The 20,429-nt window shown below is 42.7% G+C and overlaps 2 protein-coding genes and 1 long non-coding RNA gene across 4 annotated transcripts; all 3 read left to right on the plus strand.

Moving 5' to 3' along the window:
- The first annotated feature begins 3,814 nt into the window (after nucleotides 1-3,814).
- On the plus strand, nucleotides 3,815-4,621 carry LOC143485383 (uncharacterized). 2 transcript variants are annotated; one of them, XR_013122861.1, is made up of 3 exons: nucleotides 3,815-3,973; nucleotides 4,264-4,356; nucleotides 4,572-4,621. It is a non-coding gene; the product is annotated as an uncharacterized LOC143485383 (long non-coding RNA). The 2 variants fall into 2 exon arrangements; XR_013122862.1 differs by having other exon boundaries at nucleotides 4,575-4,612.
- A 5,895-nt stretch (nucleotides 4,622-10,516) lies between these two features.
- LOC143485480 (uncharacterized) lies at nucleotides 10,517-13,793 on the plus strand. Its single transcript, XM_076984926.1, has 6 exons — nucleotides 10,517-10,728; nucleotides 11,035-11,199; nucleotides 11,370-11,532; nucleotides 13,134-13,241; nucleotides 13,348-13,450; nucleotides 13,699-13,793. Exons 1-6 carry the CDS (start codon nucleotides 10,652-10,654, stop codon nucleotides 13,791-13,793), a joined length of 711 nt encoding a protein of 236 aa, XP_076841041.1. The 5' UTR covers nucleotides 10,517-10,651.
- Nucleotides 13,794-15,503: 1,710 nt separating this feature from the next.
- LOC143485411 (TOG array regulator of axonemal microtubules protein 1-like) lies at nucleotides 15,504-19,109 on the plus strand. The gene is made up of 5 exons (XM_076984837.1): nucleotides 15,504-15,687; nucleotides 15,914-16,149; nucleotides 16,638-16,796; nucleotides 17,060-17,186; nucleotides 17,706-19,109. The coding sequence occupies exons 1-5, from the start codon at nucleotides 15,673-15,675 to the stop codon at nucleotides 17,829-17,831; spliced, it is 663 nt and encodes a 220-aa protein (XP_076840952.1). The 5' UTR covers nucleotides 15,504-15,672; the 3' UTR covers nucleotides 17,832-19,109.
- The last annotated feature ends 1,320 nt before the right edge of the window (nucleotides 19,110-20,429 follow it).

Consider the following 20,429-nt stretch of genomic DNA (forward strand, 5'->3'; position numbering starts at 1 on the left):
TCCGAGTCAAAAAGCTTGCCGACCCCTGCTTTAGGTCATGCTAGTCTGTAAATATTGGCTGCAATGTTAAGGTACAGTGCAATATGATAAATAGTATAAAATGCTTTCACTTTTATATGTAAAATTGACAACACAATACAACATTATGTATTTCTTAACTTTTACTGTATTTGTAAAAATGAAATGAATACAATAGTAATACAATTGACAGAATAGTTTGAAATTGTTTTAATTGTTCATGAGTTCATTATGATTTTCTATTGCTTGGGCATAGAGAGGTATTTTGGCATGTAAGTGTTAAAGAAAAACATGTCACACCTCCTTTTCACCTCTTCTAATACACTGCTATCTCTGTAAACTCGCTGCACAAAAATATCATCATGGGCACAGATAACTAAATCACACCACTGCATACCAGTAATCAATAACTGGCCCTGGATTTGCCAATAATAACAATGGCTCTCCTTCAATCTGTGTAGGCCTTGTGCCACTTTGAGGAATTTGCAGTCTACATAGCTTTGTGCATTTGGGCACTTAATTTCAACAAGCCCAAATGATGGACGCTCAAGTGGGTCAAGTTCAAGTTTTTCAGAACTGCATAGTCCTTTAAGGCCCCCGTTTCCATTTCAAGTCCCCTCTTCATGTGTGCTGTTTGTCGTGTCCCTCGGATTATCCTTTCTGCCAGGCTTTCTGCAGAATGCAGAGATGTTCATTGTGCAGATGAGTGGAAGAGAATCTGCTTTCATTCCAGCGTAGACTGGTCCAGGATTGAGGGTGGCCCGGTGTGGGAGCTCACCGCTGTAGCCCTTGAAAAGTGTACTAAAAGAAGAGTGAATAACATTTATTTTTACACATTGTAATCTGTTCACCAGCACAACTGATTGTGAATCACATATCACATGTCATCTGAAGTACAACGAGGCTAAATTAAATTTTGAAGAGAACAGGGTCTTATCAGATGATCAAAAGCATTTATTTTTTTACCACACACTGTAATCTGCCTATTAAATTTGGTACTACATACCTAACTCCACTGGCTGTAGTAGCACCTGGTTTTGGCTTTAGGACAACCATGGCATCCACGGGTCCAGGCTTCACCCCCTATTAATTTAAAAGATGGTGTTAGTAAAGTGACTGTGATACATTAACTAACATTAAATAATGAAATAAGACAAACCATTGTTGGTGGTTTATGCCACTTCTGTTCTGTCTGTGTGCATGAAAGGACAGGAGGCACGACAGACATGCCAGATTCAGAATAATGAGCAGTCTGGAAAAGCAATGCAACCAAGTGGTTGCAGATTCCGCAACCAGCAACACAAGAGCAGTTGCTGTTAATGAGCACAACTGGCATTGAATCACGTAATGTCATCTGAAATACACAAGAGGCAAAATGTAATATCTTGAAAAGAAGACTTCAGCAATGTCAATAGGCGCAATTTCTGTCCCATCATGTTGTTAGTGGTGAATGTCACTTGTCTATTGTCTCATGTAACGTTTGTGCTGTTTTGCATCACTCTTAAAACACTTGGCTATACTGTCGTTCTATTCTACAGTGTTGTGCATGGTTCAATCTACTAGTTCACTGAGCAACTATAAACTATAAAATATATTTTAGATTTAAACTTCATTTTCACTCCAGATGAAATGCTTACACATAGGAGTGAAACAGGCCTACTTATATTTATATTATTTTGTTGTTTCCACCACCAACAACAGAACAGTGCAGGTTTTACTTCAACTGCTTCTTGAAGAGTGTTATCAGAATATGTTAATAGGTGTAAGTGTTGAAGCCATATGTTAATAAAGAAGATAAAAGATATGGAAGACAGATTGACAGATTTTAGAAAATGCAGTTTGAAGAATAGCTGAGGTGGACTATATTCTGCTTTTGAGTCATAGAGGTAGATAACAATAGCTCGAACTGTAAAATAAACTCCCATTTGTTTACTATAGGCAAAACAGACTGCTAATGATTCCCACTCAGCTACTCTGCATTTGGCTACCATTGTAAGCTTTGAAAACCAATGCCTATGGCTATCACAGCTTACGTGAAGTAAGAGCAAGGATAAAAGATTGAACTTGTGTTGAACTAACTTTTGAACTTGTTCAACAGAACTTTGAACGTGACACTGAACAGAACTCGTGTCATTTTAACCAGTCCAACTCTCAGCTGGTGTGGTGTATCTGTTTTCTTCATAGATCTGTAGCAGTGAGCCCTCACTGTTATCTCGTTAGCCTTACTTTTGCCTGATACTTCCATCAGAAATACAAACATGTTTTTAAAAGGCATTTCTAGTACTAGGACAGGTCGGTTCGTTACTAAAAACAACATCACTTCATTAGACTGCCACCTCAGGCTAGCTAGCTAACTAGCGTCAGCCACTTACCTTCAAAATTGCAGAGGTAGGATGAAACGTAGAACTTGAAACCTTTTTCAAGTGTACTCTGTGGCGTTGTACTTGATGCTCTGACAATACGACGCACATCGTTGACGGTAAATTTCGGTAACTCCAACAGGCACCTTGTGAATTTCATAGACTCGGCCATAAACATCTGCACTTCCGCATACCAACCGGAAATATGGTTACATCCTTACACCAAACGACGAAGTCGCGCGTGCACTTAGTTTCAAATGACAGTAAAATTGACCAATCATATCTTCCCTCTTAGTGGGCGGGCTTAACTGTATGATAATTTCCGCCCGCTGTGGCGACGCTAGCTGACGTGCGCGTTGTTTACAAAGAGGATCACGGAGCTGTGGACCATATTGTTGGAACCTTATTTTGCTTAAAAAGTTATCTAGTACAGATATTATTGTTTATTGCGTTTCTAAAGCTGTACTTTCGTCTCAGTTTTTTTTTTTTTATTGCAGTTAATTAGGAAAGGGGGGCCCACTTTTAATGGTCACGGTTCGCTACCGATATATATACGGTCTCTGGTATGAACCCTTTGGGTACAAGCCAGGCTGCATCAGGTTATTGTAGCAGCCTGGCTGATTTGGTGTTTTGGTTAAAAAAAATAGGAAATTGTGATATGACGTGCTACTCAACTTTGGAATGTTTGGATTAGAATGTTTGGTTGGGAAGGTGGAATGTTTGGATTTCAATTTCGATGCTGAAAAGCTGAGAAGTAGTCGCATGACATTTTGCTGTGATTTACAATACTTACAAACATTACAAATCTTACAAATAATATCTAATTTACAATCGCAGATCTTTCTATTTGTTGTATATCTTTCTATCTTTCTATTCTTTCTAATTTTTTATCTTGAGAATGAGTTTTTTCCACAGGAGAACCGACCAGCCAAGGCCTGGACAGGAACAGAAGAACTTAATAGACACACCAGGTTTTACCACTCATGGTGAGAAAAATACATTTTCATATACTATACATAATTTTATACTTCTATGTAAGACAGTATATTTAGTTCTTATGAGTATGGATTTCCATAGGCTTATTCATAATAATTAAAAATTAAATATACACATTTATGTAGTAGGTTTCTAAGGTTCAGAAAAATAACATGTATATTTATTCTACTGTCAACTGTCAAGATCTTTATTTTACATTTACACATGGTACAGGATAATATAATTAATAGACCATGGGTTATTTCTTTGATTTCTTTGACCATGGAAAAAGCAAATAAAAATAAACATTTTTAAAAAGAAACAGATTTCTAACATGACATCACAAATTCTTAAGCATTCTAATGACATCACATGGCACCATAGCCCTTCTTATAATCACTTGTTCATTGGGAAACACTTACAAGGTTTTTGAGCCTCACTGGGAGGCGTGCTGGGTTTCACTTTACCTGCTGTGGGATTTTCAGGTGTGCCCTACAACCCCCAAGCGACAGTGATCCACACGGATCCCTGTGGACCAGCACCCTTCCCTCACAGAAGGACGGCGGGACCCTCAGATGTCGGCCATGTTAACACCCCTGTAGAAGGACCACTCCACACTGGTACTGTGTAACACTGAAGATTACATGCGTATTCAACAAACCAAATGTAACCATGCATGATGAAGTAGAAAAAAACATTTATTACATTTGTTTGTAAGGACTGGCAGAGGTGCAGAACCATCAGCTTTCTGCACATGACCTGACCAGTAAAACATCAGTTTTATCAGAAAATATGACATGACATATTCAACATTGTAATGAATTCAAATGGCACTGTAGCCCTTCTTATAGACCTGATGATCTTAACAGTACACATTCCTCTGTGCCCTGGGTTGGTGTTTTGCATTTAGGCCCTGACATGGAGAGGCAGAGACACCTTGCTCAGCCCCATGTTCAAGGCGAGGTCCTGAAACAGATGGATCCAGTCAACCTCCAGCCTGCTGGTGGGTATTTGGGTATTTTGGTTATAACGTTGCTTTGTGTGGAATGCTACGGTTGCTGTGGACGCTATTATTGCTATGGAATTCTATTATTGGCTAGTTAGTTAGGTTAGCCTAGCGAACAGTACCACGGAGAGTTTAGAGACAATATGGCGAGGTGATCTGTCTACTGCACTGTTATTCATAATCTTTTTCTTAATGTTCAATCAACATGACAGCAGATGCCCTTCAGAGACCATTTGGAGACCAGTTGATCCTGGAAGAGGATTATGATGAGAATTATATCCCATCTGAACAAGGTACATTAGCTGTCGCATACTACCTGTTACAGTTTAGGACCCTGGATAAAACTTTAACAGAGCCGGAGTGGCTAATCGGGAGATTCGGGAGGATTCTCGATGGGCCGGCTCATGTCAATCTCTAGTTTGGGCCGATTGGGATGGAAAAATAATTTTGGGCCGGATTTGGGCATGAAACTCCCGGGCTGAAAAAGTGGCCCTGAACTCCGGCCCTGAACTTTAATATATGTTACTGAAATGGTATTTAATATCCACCATTGATAAAGTCTACAAGCTACAACAGTTCCACCATTTAAAAACTAAATTATAACATTGACATAATAACTTAATAATATATAATAATATTATAATAATAATATTAACAACACAGTTCCAGTTGGGACTCGTGTATGTTCGTCCAAGCTATAGCTACACTTTATAACATAGAATCAATCTCCATGCATTATGGACTTAAATATTTGAATTTGTGGGATTTTGTCTTGATTTGAAAATATCATACTTATTGTGGGTATATTCTTCTTATCTGTATTGCTCCTCAGAGGTCCATGATTTTGCCAGACAAATTGGCATTGACTCTGAGAGGGAGCCAGAGCTCCTATGGCTGGCCAGAGAGGTGGCTGTAGCCCCACTACCTCCTGAATGGAAACCCTGGTAGGACAAGCTCATTCTCATACAGTCACCCATAATGAAACAGTTTTCTTATCCTTACACACAGAGCCGTGAGCGTTGGTGTGAGCGTTGGTTCCTTTTAGAAAAATCCAAGCATACTCTAATGTGCCCTTAATTGAGGAATGGCTTCCATTCCAAGAACTCTACGTCTCATTCATGCTGGCTCGTTCATTCAGGTTCTCGATTACCTGACGTACCAAGGCCCTTTGTCCCCTATAACTCAGTTATAATTTTAAATACCATTTATATAAGTAGGATGCATCAGGACTTTATTGTGAGTGTCATAATGTCACACGAACTCTCTGGAAGCTTGCAAGAAGTGGGCATTAAATCACTTATGACCTAGGTGATTAGATGAGCAAATTAGACAGCCCAACTTTTTTTAAAGACCATGGAACTGCAAGTCTGGAGAAGACTGAATAATTTGACTGGGAAATAAGATTGGGCAAGAGAAAATATAACAGGCAGAAGATGATTTTTTTGAAGTTGGGGAGTTTGATGTGACATGAAAGATCAGACACATTTTAACATATGAAATCATTTTTGGATTCTGTATTCAAATGGTTTGCATCCAGGAGATATTTAATGTTAGTTGTCCCCGAAACTAACAATTGCAAAGTATAAAATTAATATTTCATCACTCTGTGCAGCAGATTTGCTTGTAGACTTGGCCTTCTGGCACTATTAATCTGAGCAATGAGACCCAGAGCACCACTCAGTGTTTCAGATGTTGTCCTGTTGACACCTTTGTGGACAGTCCTGTGCTGGAGAACCTAGGCTTGTCTACATGTCATGTGTTTTTATGTGTGTGTTTATCTATGTGATGAGCTTGTCTCCCTTTCCTACTCTCCAGTCAGGATGTGACTGGAGAAGTTTATTACTTCAACTTCTCCACGGGCCAGTCCACCTGGGACCACCCCTGTGATGAGCACTACCGCCAACTAGTGGCCCAGGAGCGGGAGCGTGCTCACCACGGCCGGACTGCCTCTGCCATCTCAGGCTCCGCCTCCACAGGAACCACAAAGAACAAGGAGAAGAAGAAGAAGAAGAAGAAGAAGGAGAAAAAAAAGAAGGAACCAGAGGGACTGAAGGCCCCAAGAGTGAGTTTGGATCTGTGTACCCTAAAATGTATTTTGTTACACAGCAGTTATATTTGTCACACTTTCTCTTCCATTCTACACATTCTTGACTGCTGTGTTTCTAAGAACACTGAAATGAATTGAACAATTATTTGCTCATCGAAGTATATCAAAAGATTTAGGATAGCAGTCGCCTAAAGTTGAGCAGAAAGGAGAAAGAAAGCTAAATAGTGTGTGCCATTCTGCTAAAGATCTCTCTCTCTCTCTCTCTCTTTCTCTCTCTCTCTCTCTCTCTCTCTCTCTCACACACACACACACACACACTCACACACTCACTCACTCTATCACTGTCTCTCAGCTGCTGGCTCCTCTGGCTCCACTGAGAGGGATGTGTGACCTTTCAGTTCCAGGACTGCGAGGTTCCCTGGGCAACTCCACAGACCTTCATCCTTTAAAGTCCTCACTAGGGGTAAATGTACGGTCTATATCCTCTAGTAGGGGTGAACATGTACAGTCTATATCCTCTAGTAGGGGTGAACATGTACGGTCTATATCCTCTAGTAGGGGTGAACATGTACAGTCTATATCCTCTAGTAGGGGTGAACATGTACTGTCTATATCCTCTAGTAGGGGTGAACATGTACAGTCTATATCCTCTAGTAGGGGAATGAAACCTCATTGTATACTTTTATAAGGTGGTGTAAGAACAAACCCTACATACGTCACTGGAGGTAAAGGAACACGTCACTCCTCTGCAAAGTTTAGCTTTTACCAAATTGACTTTGAAGTGATGGAGGTCTGAGTTCATGGCAGAGGTGCAGAGCGTATGATGGTGTGTATCTTAGGATGTATCCGGAGCAAATTTGCATTCGCTAAGAGGACGACAGCTGGAGAGTCTGGCTCCGCCCATATTTAATTCAGATCTGGAGGTGGATGAAGAGGAGGATGAAGAGCAGAAGGCGGCGTCTGTCCATGAGGTGAAAACACCTGCTAGAATATAATGCTCTGATTTTTAGCTCACTGTCACCTTTGTAGTCTTTACAGTGCAGTAAAGTATGAGGAATGATTTTCTGTATCCGTGTTGCGGTGTGTGTTTGTGTGTACGTAGAGTCTGCTAGGGTCATCAGACCTGTTGCAGAACATACACTTGGACCTGGACATCCTGAAAGGGGGACTGCAGTATGAGGTGGCCACGATGTTCTTCACTCTCCCTCACACACACATTATGTTCCCAGCTTTTCACACACATTTATACAGCGCCACTAACATCACTGTGTGTGCTCACGTGATCTTGGTGTTACTGTAGCACCTTGCTCTACCTTTCGCAAACACACACACACACACAATGATCTTGTGAATGTCTGTACATGCATGTTCATGCATATGTGTTTGCATGTGTTGGTGTGTTTGTCTGTGTATGAGCAGGACAGTGAAGTCAGTGGCAGTGCTCCTGTGGAGGAGAGATCCGAACCAGAACGCCAAGATCTCACTCCGTTAAGAGACCACAGCCCTGACCCACCCTTGCAGGTACTCATTAACACTCACACTGCCTCTCTTCCTATATGTCTCTCCCTCCCTCCCTCCCTCCCTCTCTCTGTCTGTCTGTCTGTCTTTCTCTACAAACACTATAGCAGTGGTATAAGTGAGGGGACCTCAAAGTTTATTTGAGGTTAGGGTTTTATTTGAGGTCATGCGCCAGAGTGTTTCTTTCTTTCAGTGTTTCTTTTTGTCTTCTTCCTTTCCGTCCATCCATCCATCCATTTATCCATTCGTCTGTTAGTCTCAGGATGAGAAAGATGGAGAGAGAGAGGAAGATGAGAAGATGAGACCACAAGTGGCAGAGAGGTTGGTCTCACTAATGCTGTTGATACCAGAATGTGGTCAACACACGCACACACATGCATAGACACACACAGCTTTTGATAATTCAACTTCAATTCAGTTCAAAATTTGGACATCGTCCATGAACATTTTCATATTTAATCTTAAATCTACTTCTGTTGTGCAGTCAGATTGTGTGACTTCCAAGTCAGAATGCACAAATGCTCACAAGTTCAGCAAATTGACTCGGAGAATTTGACTTTGTTTCAATAAATTGTTTTAAGTGAGGAAATCACAATTGCATGTTTCTACTTTCAAGATACTGTATAATATCACTGAGGTGTGAACGTTTTCCATAAATTTCACCTGAAAGCCAAACATGTCTATAACTTTGTGAGTAGTGTGTGTGTCATGATTGGTAACATTACACTGTTGGGTGTTACAGGATGATGTTGGAGCCTTCCTCGCCTCCATCCTCTTCCTCACTCTCCAAACCCTCTGGTGGACTGCAAGAGCCACTGAAGAACAATAGCGCCCTCTGCTGGCTGAGGCCGGAGACGGTTCGCGGGACAGCAAGCAGGAGCAGCGTGGCAGAGGAGACTGAGCTGGACGTGGAGGAAGAAAAGACAAAGAGAGAGGAGGAGTGTGTGTGTGTGTGTGAGTGTGGTCAGCTGTCTGGTCTGTTGCAGGAGGTGAGGGAGGAGGTGCAGAGGGAGCACAGCAGGAAGCTGGAGCAGCTGTCGCAGGAGCACCAGGAGCAGCTCCTCACCCTCAGACACGAGCACCTGGAGGAGGTGCAGTAGGGAGAATTCATTTACTCACAGCTCAGTGATCACCTGAGAGGCCGAGCCAATGTGTGTTCATCACACGGTGTGTGTGCAGGAGAGCGTGGAGAGGGAGCGCTTGTTGAGGGCTCATCTGGAGGAGAGAGAGAGGATGCAGGATTCACACACATCCCAGCTGGATCAGCTCAGACTACAGCTCGACTCTCAGCTCCAACACACCCACAAAACACACATGCAGAAAGTAAGATCCCACACCCACACGATACGCACGCGCAAAAACGCCTCTTCTGCCGTACCCAGTCGGGTGTTTATGTGTATAAAGACGGTGAGAGTTGTTTGTATTTGTTTGTTTTTCTTGTGTGTGTGTTTAGGAGTTAGAAGTGCAGAAGATGATGGAGCAACTGGACATGAAATCCAAAGAGCTCAAAAGTCAGGAACTGCTACTCCAAACTCAGGTACTTTACCTGCGTTATTTGAGTGTGTGTGTGTGTGTGTGTGTGTGTGTGTGTGTGTGTGTGTGTGGGTGTGCTACTCCAAACTCAGGTACTTTACCTGCGTTATTTGAGTGTGTGGGTGTGTGTGTGTGTGTGTGTGTGTGTGTGTGTATGTGTGTGTGTGGGTGTGCTACTCCAAACTCAGGTACTTTACCTGCGTTATTTGAGTGTGTGGGTGTGTGTGTGTGTGTGTGTGTGTATGTGGGTGTGCTACTCCAAACTCAGGTACTTTACCTGCTTTATTTGAGTGTGAGTGTGTGTGTGTGGGCGTGTGTGTGCTACTCCATGCTCAGGTACTTTACCTGCTTTATTTGAGTGTGTGTAGGTGTGTGTGTGCTACTCCAAACTCAGGTACTTTAGCTACTTTGAGTGTGTATGTGCAACTGGTACACTGAGCCTCCATTTTATTAGGTGCCCTTATAGCTGTACTTATAAGTTACTAATCATTCGTCAGTCAGTTCTTTGTGCTGAGAAGTTAACTGAGTCATTGACCTGTTTTGAAGAAAAAAAATGAATAGGTCAAGTTTGGAGTGTGTGTATGTGTGCGTGTGCGTGCATGCATGTGTGTGTATCTTCAGTCCAGTCACTCAGCTGCCTGATAAAATGATCTGTGTGTTCGTACTGTTGGTCTGTAGGCTACAGATTTGAAGAAGAGGAGACAACAGCTGAGTGAGGAAGAAGATGATGTTGAGAAGGGGATAGAGGTGCGTGTGTGTGTGTGTGTGTGTGTGTGTGTGTGTGTGTGTGTGTGTGTGTGTGTGTGTGTGTGTGTGTGTGTGTGTGTGTGTGCGTGTGTATCTGAGAGTGTGTGGCCAGGTGTTTGTGTGTGTGTATCTGAGTGTGTATGACCAGGTGTGTGTGTGTGTGTGTGTTTGTCAATAAGAACTGTTATGCTAGGTTGTGTGTCCCCCAGGTGTGTGTGTGTGTGTGTGTGTGTCATTGTGAACTATTATGCTAGGTTGTGTGTGTGTGTGTGTGTGTGTGTGTGTGTGTGTGTGTGTGTGTCCCAGGCTCTCTCACGTGTCCTCAGAGAACGGGACAGTCTGCGTGCGGAGCTGGACAGACTAAGAGATGAGAGGAAGAGAGAAAGGGAGGAGCTGGAAAAAGAGAGAGAGGGAAGGAGGAGGGAGAGGGAGGAGAGCAGAAGGATTATGGAGGAGAGAGAGAAGCTACTGAGCAATACAGTGCTTCTACAGGATAGATGTGATGAACTCCACAGAAGGCTCAGGTAACACACACACACACACACACACACACACACACACACATACACACAAACATGCTATAATACACATCCTGAAGACTTGGGTAATGTATACGTATACCAACTTCTGTCGATGCGCTGGAGGTTTAGATAATATACACACGCATACGCATGTGTGGGCACACACAGACACACACACACACACATTTTCACACACACACAGACACACTAGCTTTGACCGAGTCAGTACTGGTCTCTGGTGACACAAATACACGGTACACAGAGTGTGTACATGTACAGATCTGTGTTGGTGTGGTTTGTGTCTGTCAGCGAGGTGGAGCAGAGAGAGCATGGAGACGATAACCTGGAGAGAAAGAAACAGGAGGAGGGCAAGGAGAAGAGCAGAGAGAAGGAGGGCTCCCTCGGAGTGGAGGAAATGGAACCTCCTCTCTCCCCTGTGCCCACCTCCCACAACAACCACAGCAGCATAGACGAGTATGTGGGGGGGTGTGTGTGGGGAGGGAGGCTGTCCGATTGTATGTATTTATCATATGTTTATATACTCGTTTGTAATCTCCTCTCTCTCTCTCTCTCTCTCTCTCTCTCTCTCTCTCTCTCTCTCTCTCTCTCTCTCTCTCTCTCTCTCTCTCTCTCTCTCTCTCTAGCTTGCAGGAGTATATCTCGTGTGAAGGTGTTTCTCTGCAGAGAGCAAGACAGTTCTTAGAGAAAGAGACCAGCTGTCTGAGAGCGAGACAAGCGGCACTAAGGACGGCCCACCCCAGCCCGCAGAGGTCCGCTGCAGGAGGTTCTGCTCAGCTTCTCTGTCAGGTCCGTCAAGTCTAGTCAGTTTTATTTATAAAGCGCTTTTTACAAAACATGGTGTCACAAAGCAGCTTCACGAGCGCATGGGTCCAGATCCCTAATGAGCAAGACGGGGGTGAGTGTGGCAGAGACAAACTCCCTAGGCGGATTAGGAAGAAACCTTGGGAGGACCAAGACCCAAAAGGGAAGCCATGCTCCATTGGCCCAGCAACTTTAAGTTCATATTTATAGTCCTGTGTCTATCTGAGCAGTCACAGTCTCTCCAATATGGATGCTGGGCCTCAGGTAGGATGCTGGCCGTATTGGCACATGCATCCACAGCATCAGCACATCCACTGGCAACCCAGAGCATCTTCTAGCTGCTTTATGGAATTGTCTTTGTAGAAACATGTAGTCAAGATACAGAATGCAGGTTAAATATGTAAAATCAAATTAAACTTCCATATATATATAGTACACGTGCCAGTGATTTAGCATGTGGCTCCAGCAGGCTTATCCCTAGCAGCATAACTAAAGGGAGGGGCCTGGAGGTGACCACAGGCATGAGGGTACTGAGACATTACTCTGCCTTCGGCTGTAATCTTGTAGTTTTCGGAGCTGAGCGCATTTCTGCGCTTTGAGAGAGCAGCAGGTGAGATGGATTATGGTATGCAGTGAGTTCACTCGGATATTGTGGAGGACTATTTAATGCTTTATAGGCCAACAGAAGAATTTAAAAATCAGTTTGATATTTAACCAGGAGCCAGTGCAACGCTGAGAGAGTAGGACTAATGTGATGGACTTCTCAAGGCCTAGTTAGGACTCTGGCTCTTGGATTCAAATGCAGCAAGTTGGACTTTCTTCAGGGACTGTTTAGAGCATCCAGTTAAAAGACAGTTACAGTAGTCCAATCTTGATGAGATTGTGGACCAGTTTCTCTGCATCTGATACCGAACATACATGTCTCAGCTTGGCAATATTACATGAAGTTGCAAAGGCAGCATTAGTGACATTGCATATGTGTGTGAAAAATGAAAGATCCAAATCACAACAGACACCTAAACTTTTAGCAGGAGATTCAGGTGTTACTGAAAAGCCATCTAGTGTAATAAGAAGATTCGACCAATTGCTTCTTGCAGTCTTGGATCCAAGAAGTAACACCTCAGTCTTATCAGAATTTAGAAGAAGAAAATTAGACGCCATCCAGTTCTTTATTTCTTGGATGCAGTTGTCAGTTTTGGTAGTAGTATTGACATCATCCAAATGAGAAGATATATATAACTGAGTATCATCTGCATAGCAATGGAAGCTAATACCATGCCTACAAATGCTTGCTAGCCTATATAATGAGAATAACATGGGACCCAATACAGATCCTTATGAGTATTCATTATTTTCAAGTACAAATTGGTAACAATCGTTCAGGTAGGATTTGAACCAGGAGAGTGATTGACCTTTATCTGAGAATATTAAGAGATTTTAAGACTACTTTAGACGGTTTCAGTGCCGTGGTGGGTCTAAGCACGTTAGGTCTTGCAGGGCCTACAGCCATGTAGCCAGGTCAGATAGGAGACAGTAGGAAGCATGAGTGTAGTTCCTCTTAGATGTTCTGCTCCCCTGTGCTGTAGGAGGTGAGTGAGCAGGAGAAGCTGAGGGAGACGGTCCAGAAGGACCACACGCTCCTGAGAAAGAAAGAGGAGAGACTCAGCCAGCTGGAGACGTCACTGGCAGAGGAGGTAACACACACACACACACACACACACGCACGCGTATGCCTGCACCCACACACTTACGTACAAACCCACATTAATACCTACCTGGGCTTTACAATGTTTTTCTCAGCTGTCATGTGATGAAGGCGAGCGGCTGGTGGGAGATCGGAGAGTCTCATTTGATGTCAGAGACTCAGAGACGAGCAGAGACGAGTATGGCCAAGAGGAGACGAGTGAGAGACAAACTCTGAATGCACAACACGCACACACGGGCAGACATTTTGAGAAGGCACTAATTTTGGTTTTCACAAAGTTTACTGCCATAGTTTTTTTTATGGTGGCAATTTGTATTGATTCTAGATTGTGAAGAGTGATTAGATGAATTGCAATTAATTGCAAAGTCATTCCCTGTGATGAAAATGACATTTTACAATACAAAATTACAATACAAAATTATTGCATTATGGCTCCTCCATTTCAGTTAATGGAGATCATTTCAGTGATGATCTCGTTAGCTCAGGAGATAAAAAGTTGATGAGGATAAGACAGCTGACATCAATCCGTCATGCTGATTAGAAGAGAAGACTGGTTGCTTTAAAAGGGTAGTGGTGCGTTTACGTTTTCTCCTGTTAACCATGGTCACCTCCAAGGAAACACGTTCAGTCATCATTGCATCAAAAGGGTTTCACAGGCAAGGACAGTGCGGCTTGTACGATGCACCCCAATCAACCATTTATCCAGTCACTAAGGACTTTGGGGAGAGTGCTTCAAGTTGCATGAAGGAGGCTTCAGGGAGCGTCTCCTACAGGAGTGTCTCCTACAGAGGAGGCAGCTATGAGCCTCCTCACACCATCAAACTCCCAATGTTGCCTAAGCAAAGCACAGCCATGAATAAGAGAAGATATCAAAACATCCTTCCAGAACAACTTCTCCCAACGATTCAGGAGCAGTTTAGCAACAAACAATTATGGACTGTTAATAATTGTACTTCATTATATCACATAAACATTTGACAAAAGGTTCTTAAAAAAATAAACTGAGGAAGCAAACTGTGAAAACTAAAAATTTGCCCACAACTGTAAGCAGCTCTAGAGTCCACTCTGGTCTTGATGGTTCATAGTTGTCTGATGTTTTTATCTCTCTAGCAGTAATACACCCAAACCCTGGTCTTCCTCTCTGTTTCAGCACATGCAGTGCCAGTGAAAGTGCAGCAGTTAGCAGAGTACCTGCAGCAGATCTCTGGCCAGCTGAACACAGTGCTGGGTGCACTGGGATCTCTCACTGGGAGGACCGTCCAGCCCCTCCCTCAGCCACCTCCGTCCTCCTCCTTCCCTCCTGCCCCGTCCTGGGCATGGACACCAAGCCCCGCCTCCTCTTCATTGGCCAATCAGAACAGTTTCTTACACTGTTCTGTCCCAAAAACACACGGGTCTGACCTTCATTTGAACTCCCACTGGAGCAAACTCTTCCCTGGTACGTAGAGACAGACACACCCCAAACATTAGCAGTGATGAGCAGTGGTCACCTCAGTGGGCTGCAGTAACTTTCACTAATGCTTCATTTCTTCATCACTCGTAAAACCTTTAAAATACAAATAGAAAACTTCTGCCTCTCCCTCAAGCACAAACCAGTCACTGCTGGATTTATAGCCTTTTTTGCATAGTTGATGACCTCCATTGATTTTCTGTGCTTGGATAATGCCGATCTTTTCCAGTGCAAGTGTGGTGCAGTGTAGAGACCTGCTTCAGATTAGCTTAAATCTAAACCGCACTACCTGTATTAAGACTGCTCTGATTTTAGGAGTTTCCATGGATACCAGTGCCCGCTATCCCATGAGGGCTACCAGAGCATATAGTGGATACACTCCAGCAAGGTGACTACACACACTTGCACACCTGTGCAGGCTCGCTCACAATCTCTCACTCTCACTCACAGGGTCAGTGCTGCTGTTGATTTTGAAAGGAAAATTGATGAACTCATACAGTGCTTTTCCATTATGTGTGTGTGTGTGTGTGTGTGTGTGTGTGTGTGTGTGTGTGTGTGTGTGTGTAGTCTCTCCTCTGAGCTAGATAGCCAGAGGCTGCAGAGACTGATTGAAGACAACAAAAGGTGGCTGGAATCACAACGCAAAGACCCAAATGTGTATCCTTTCACAATCTCTCTCTCCCCCTCAGCTTATACACATGTACGTATCACACACAAACCAGTACGGGAACAGAATGCATCATATTTTCACACACACTCTCTTGCACCCTTGTACTCTCCTGAACCTCTGCCCAGGCCTCTCTTCACACGCTACCCAGCTGCCCCACCCACCAATGGGCTGGTCCAGCTCGGCCTGGACGAGAACAATCAGATCAAGGTCTACCATTACCGAAGAGGCACAACCCACTGATGTCCGTGTATGTCCAGTGCAAACATCAGTGGATAGACAGAATACAAACATGCCATCAGCATGTACACATTACAGGTGATGTTGCTGACAGTCAAGGCAGATTTTGCATAGTACTTTGAAATTCTTTTTTGATAAAAACATTTCTCATCTAATTGAAATTCAGATGGCATATCTAACTGTAATTAGTGATTAAGGTATTTCCGCCTACATAACACATTGCAGTGGTGGATTATACTTATTAAGATGGCGGTGGCAGTGTTGGATGTGGCTAAAACGAGCTGGAACGTCGTCTTTCCTGCAGGTGCTGAACCTGCGCTCTGGCGTGTCCCGCACGGCGGTGGTGTCCTTGAGGGAGTTGTACTCCAGCCTGCAGAAAGGGATGGACCAGGAAATGGAGGCTACAGCTAAGGTCCTCCTCCACAAAGCAGCGGAGTCCAATGGCTTCATCAGGCAGGACATGGACACAGCTCTGGACAGCATGGTGCAGAACTGCACCCCCATTCGGAGCATGAACGCCCTTCTCGCTGGAGGACTCTGGTCAGTTAGCATGCAGTGAGCTTTAAACTGTGGCTTTCAGATAGCAACAACAGTCACAAGAAGCTAACACAGCACTAATTTTGGCTGTTGTTTTTTGCTGCTGTTTTTACCTCTCCAATGTTCTTTCAAAATATTGCCCTGGCCTATATCAATATTTTTAGTTATTTATCCTCTTATATGTTATTTTTATTGCGTTCCATCTCCGCTCTGCTGATCCAAACTGCCCTTCACAATGCTTAAAAAATAGGCTAGTTAGCTAGCTCACAGAGGACATACAAACATTTTCTGTTTAAAAATACACATGTACACTAACTGGTGCAAGCTAAGCAATCGAATAGAATATGATCATTTGATTGTGCACTTAGATCATACATAAGGGTTTTAAGTTTCTTTATAGAAGTTAAAAGTTGTACTGTATACATTGGATGGATTAATAGTTATTACTATTATTATAATAGTTATTTTTTTCCTTCTGTTTTCCTCAAAAGTCATCTGAATGCTGCAGTAAGAAAGTGTACTGCTCGGCACTTGGCTACTTTGGTAGAGAAGATTGGTGCTGGCCGCTTATTGTCTGGGGCGAAAGACATCACACCGCGAATTATTCCTGCAGTCCCCAAGTTGGCACAGGACTCTTCACAAGAAACCAAGTTAGTACTGGGATCAGAACGAGAATTCTACAAAGCTTATTCAGTTTCCCAGATAGTAATATTTTGCTGATTCTTTTAGTCTCCTAGTCTGATACTCTGAAGTCAGCAAATGCTGCTAAATTGTAGAGTAATAGAAGCACTATCGTGTTTTCTAGACACAGACAGCCTTGTAAAATTGTGCTGGTAAGATAAATGGTTGGTGTGCTGTGAGTTACGGGTCCCTCACGGTTCTCTCCTGTTTTGGGGTCTGTTCCTCGTCTCAGGCGCTTGGGCCGGCGTATGCTGCTGTTCCTGTCCTCCCACCACGACTTTGATAAGATGGTGGAAAAGTGCATCCCTGCTAAAGACCTGGCAACCATCAGGGACACTGTCCACACTCTGAAATCCAAGGTAGAGATTCATGTTTGGATACATGATGAGGATTTTTTATCCCATCCACTATGCCCCATGTTAACTCATTAAACAAATGTATGTGTAGACATATATTGTAAACAAATACTCGAGTACAGGGCAGTGTGTGGCACCACACATTGTATTTACAGTAGGGCATGCACAGTGTAGTTCCAGACCCAGTAGTTAAAGGACAGAGCATGGTTCAAAATGAACCGGCTTGAATTTCAAATACATTTATCAAAAAACTATTCTTTCAGAAAGTCATTCCACTGATATGCTAAGAGATGCCAGAGATAAAAAAGATAAAAGATTTACCAGAAATACTATAATTCCTATATTAATTAATAATATTTATAATATTGATAATAATCATTCCAGAGAGTTACCATAGTTACCAAATACTGTCACTTTATTTGAATGAAATCTTTCTAGGTTAAGAAAATGCTTCTGTAATAACCCAGTGCTGTCCAGGGTTGATTTATTTATCATTGTTCCTTTTAAATGTCCTTTTTATAGAGCTGGTTAGGGAACTTTACCCCTGCAAGCCACAACTGGTTGAGCAGAAGGTGCTCCCTCTGCTCTGGTAGCTCCTGGGGACCTCCAGCAACAGTGGTACGGTCCACGGGAGGGGTGGAAGCGTGAGAGGGGCCACTGTCCACCTATGCCAAGCCCTTCATGCTCACATGGGCCCCGCGCTGCTGGACTGCGCTGGTTACCAACCTTCCAATATCCGCAAGAGCCTAAGAGAGATTGTGAAGAACCTCCCGACCACATGAGAGCTGCCAGCCAGACCTCCAGACCAAAATAAAGCCCAACATGGATTCTACTTGAGGATGGAGATGTTTGTGCATTTCTTACTGTGCCTGCACTCTAAATGAAAGAGAGAGGAAGAAAGTCAAACGTTTTTAACATTTTGAATTAGCAGAAAGCTAAATCCTTAAACTCAAAAGTCCTTTTAAATAAGGAGCACAGATTTTAGTGAATCACATCAGGTTTAACACACCTAGGAGCTCTGCTCTTTTTGCACTTTTGATAACTGTTGTCATGGTGACTATAGATATATATTGTTCTATGATTGTTATTTTCTGTTGACATATCCTGAGGTAACTGTGCAGAATGTAATTTATCACATACACAAGAAACAAGGGTCTGGGGGGTATTCCACAAAGCGAGCTAACTCAGTAAGCCGGGCTTTTTAAGACAAGCCTGGCTCATTTTGCTCAAATTCGGTTCCACGAAAGAGGCTAGACTTGAGCCTCGCTCAGTTACTACAGCAACATATACGTTTGAACTAACCTGCTCTGTACCAGGCTAGAGTTGAGGCTTAGCTTAGCGGGACCGCTTCTATTGGCTGAGCAGTGTGATGTCAGTCTCGCCATCCGGGAAACTGAATTGAGGAACAAGGTTCCACTGCAGTTCTATCCATTAAATTGCTGTGGATGTAGCATATAATATCATATCTTTATACATTTAATTGAGTACTGTAATTATTACTTTGGAATGATTGCAGGTTATTATCAAAATTTAATAATTATATTTCCAAATGCAATATATATTTCGATCTTAAGAGTACATATTCATTGTTAATCAGTGAGGTTTCTGTACATTTTAATGTATTGGTTTAATCTTCACAAATTCAGGTCAGTGTAAAATGGAATACAGTGTCTAATCGCAGTTATGGTGCAGAAACATACATTAGTATAAACTCTATATCACAAAAAATACAATTCTTTGTACCTGAGTATTAATAATTATTAATACTGAGTAATTTAGGTGGATACTTTTAGGTATATATTTATCCCCATACTTCCTCTTTTGTGTTCAAATTACAAGCAAATCATATCACTCTGCAATTTATATATGTTCAGTATAAATAATGTAAATGTGTGGTTAACTTAATGGTGCAAAAAGGAAATGGACACAGACAACTACCTTACCAAGATTTTCATACAGGTGATACAAATAATCCAAAATGTAGGCTATAAAAGAGCAGCTAACAGTGAAGGCTGAAGGCTGATTGACCATGGCATGCCCATTTGTAGAGAATCCAGTAGATGAGGGAGCGTGTATAGTGTGCAGAGCATTCATGCTACCAGCACCAAGGTCATTCCAGGACAGGACAGATCCACTGGGTTTTCCAGATGACTACTTATTTGTTCAGAAGACACAGTATTATATATCTTTGTAAATTACTGGGGCCATATATTGAGAAGACCACTAGACGTTGTAAAGCTCTTACCAAACCCCAAACGGTCTGTATCACTTTGCGCTTCTTTGCCAGTCATGCATTTCTGTACAGTGTTGGGGATGCATAACATCTTAGTAAGGCAACGGTCTGCCGCGAAATTCGAAAGGTTTACCTTGCGCTTAAGCGTTTCCTTAATATATTCATCAAATTCCCTGGTCACAGAGGCATCCTTCCCATCCTTTTCAGAACAGCTGGCATGTATTCATGAGAAGTAGTGTTGGTTTGATCAGTAACTTGGAGTCAATCAATCAATCAATCAAATTTTATTTATATAGCGCTTTTTACAACAGTTGTTGTCACAAAGCAGCTTTACAAGTGCCGAGTCCTAGCCCCCAGAGAGCAAGCCAAGGGCGACAGTGGCAAGGAAAAACTCCCTAGTTTTTTTGCATGAGGAAGAAACCTTGAGAGGAACCAAGACTCAGGGGGGGAACCCATCCTCCTCTGGCCGACACCGGTCACCATGACAACAACAACAATTTAGACAGAAAGAAAATAAAGAAAAGGAAAAGATGTAGTAATGTCCATCATGGTGTAGGTTTATCCGGTCAGGCAGTAGGGGGCTGGCACTGGAGTTAAATGTATATGAATTTAACAGATGCTCTTATCCAGAGCACTTACCAAAGTGCTTTGTATTCATCTTAATCAACTATTTCATGCTAAAATTCATTCAATTCAAAACGCATTGAATTCTCTAGGATTTTCAAATGTCATTGGTGCTATAGACTGTACTCACATCTGGATAAAGGCTCCATCTGTACCCATGGAGGCAGACTATGTGAACCAAAAAATTATTTCACAGCATCAATGTACAGGTACATGCAAGTTTTGCCTACCCAACAGAAAATGTAAAGCATGTCAGTTCATGGGTTTGAACAACTTTCACCCTTTGTCACTTTTTCCATTGTTCTAAATGGTTTGCACCAGCCAATTTCTATTCTCCAACATTGAGGTAAAATGGCCCGGCTCGGTGCACAATATTTCGTGCCTCCTCA

The sequence above is a fragment of the Brachyhypopomus gauderio genome, unplaced genomic scaffold, assembly GCF_052324685.1.
Source record: "Brachyhypopomus gauderio isolate BG-103 unplaced genomic scaffold, BGAUD_0.2 sc34, whole genome shotgun sequence".
NCBI classification, from domain to species: domain Eukaryota; kingdom Metazoa; phylum Chordata; class Actinopteri; order Gymnotiformes; family Hypopomidae; genus Brachyhypopomus; species Brachyhypopomus gauderio.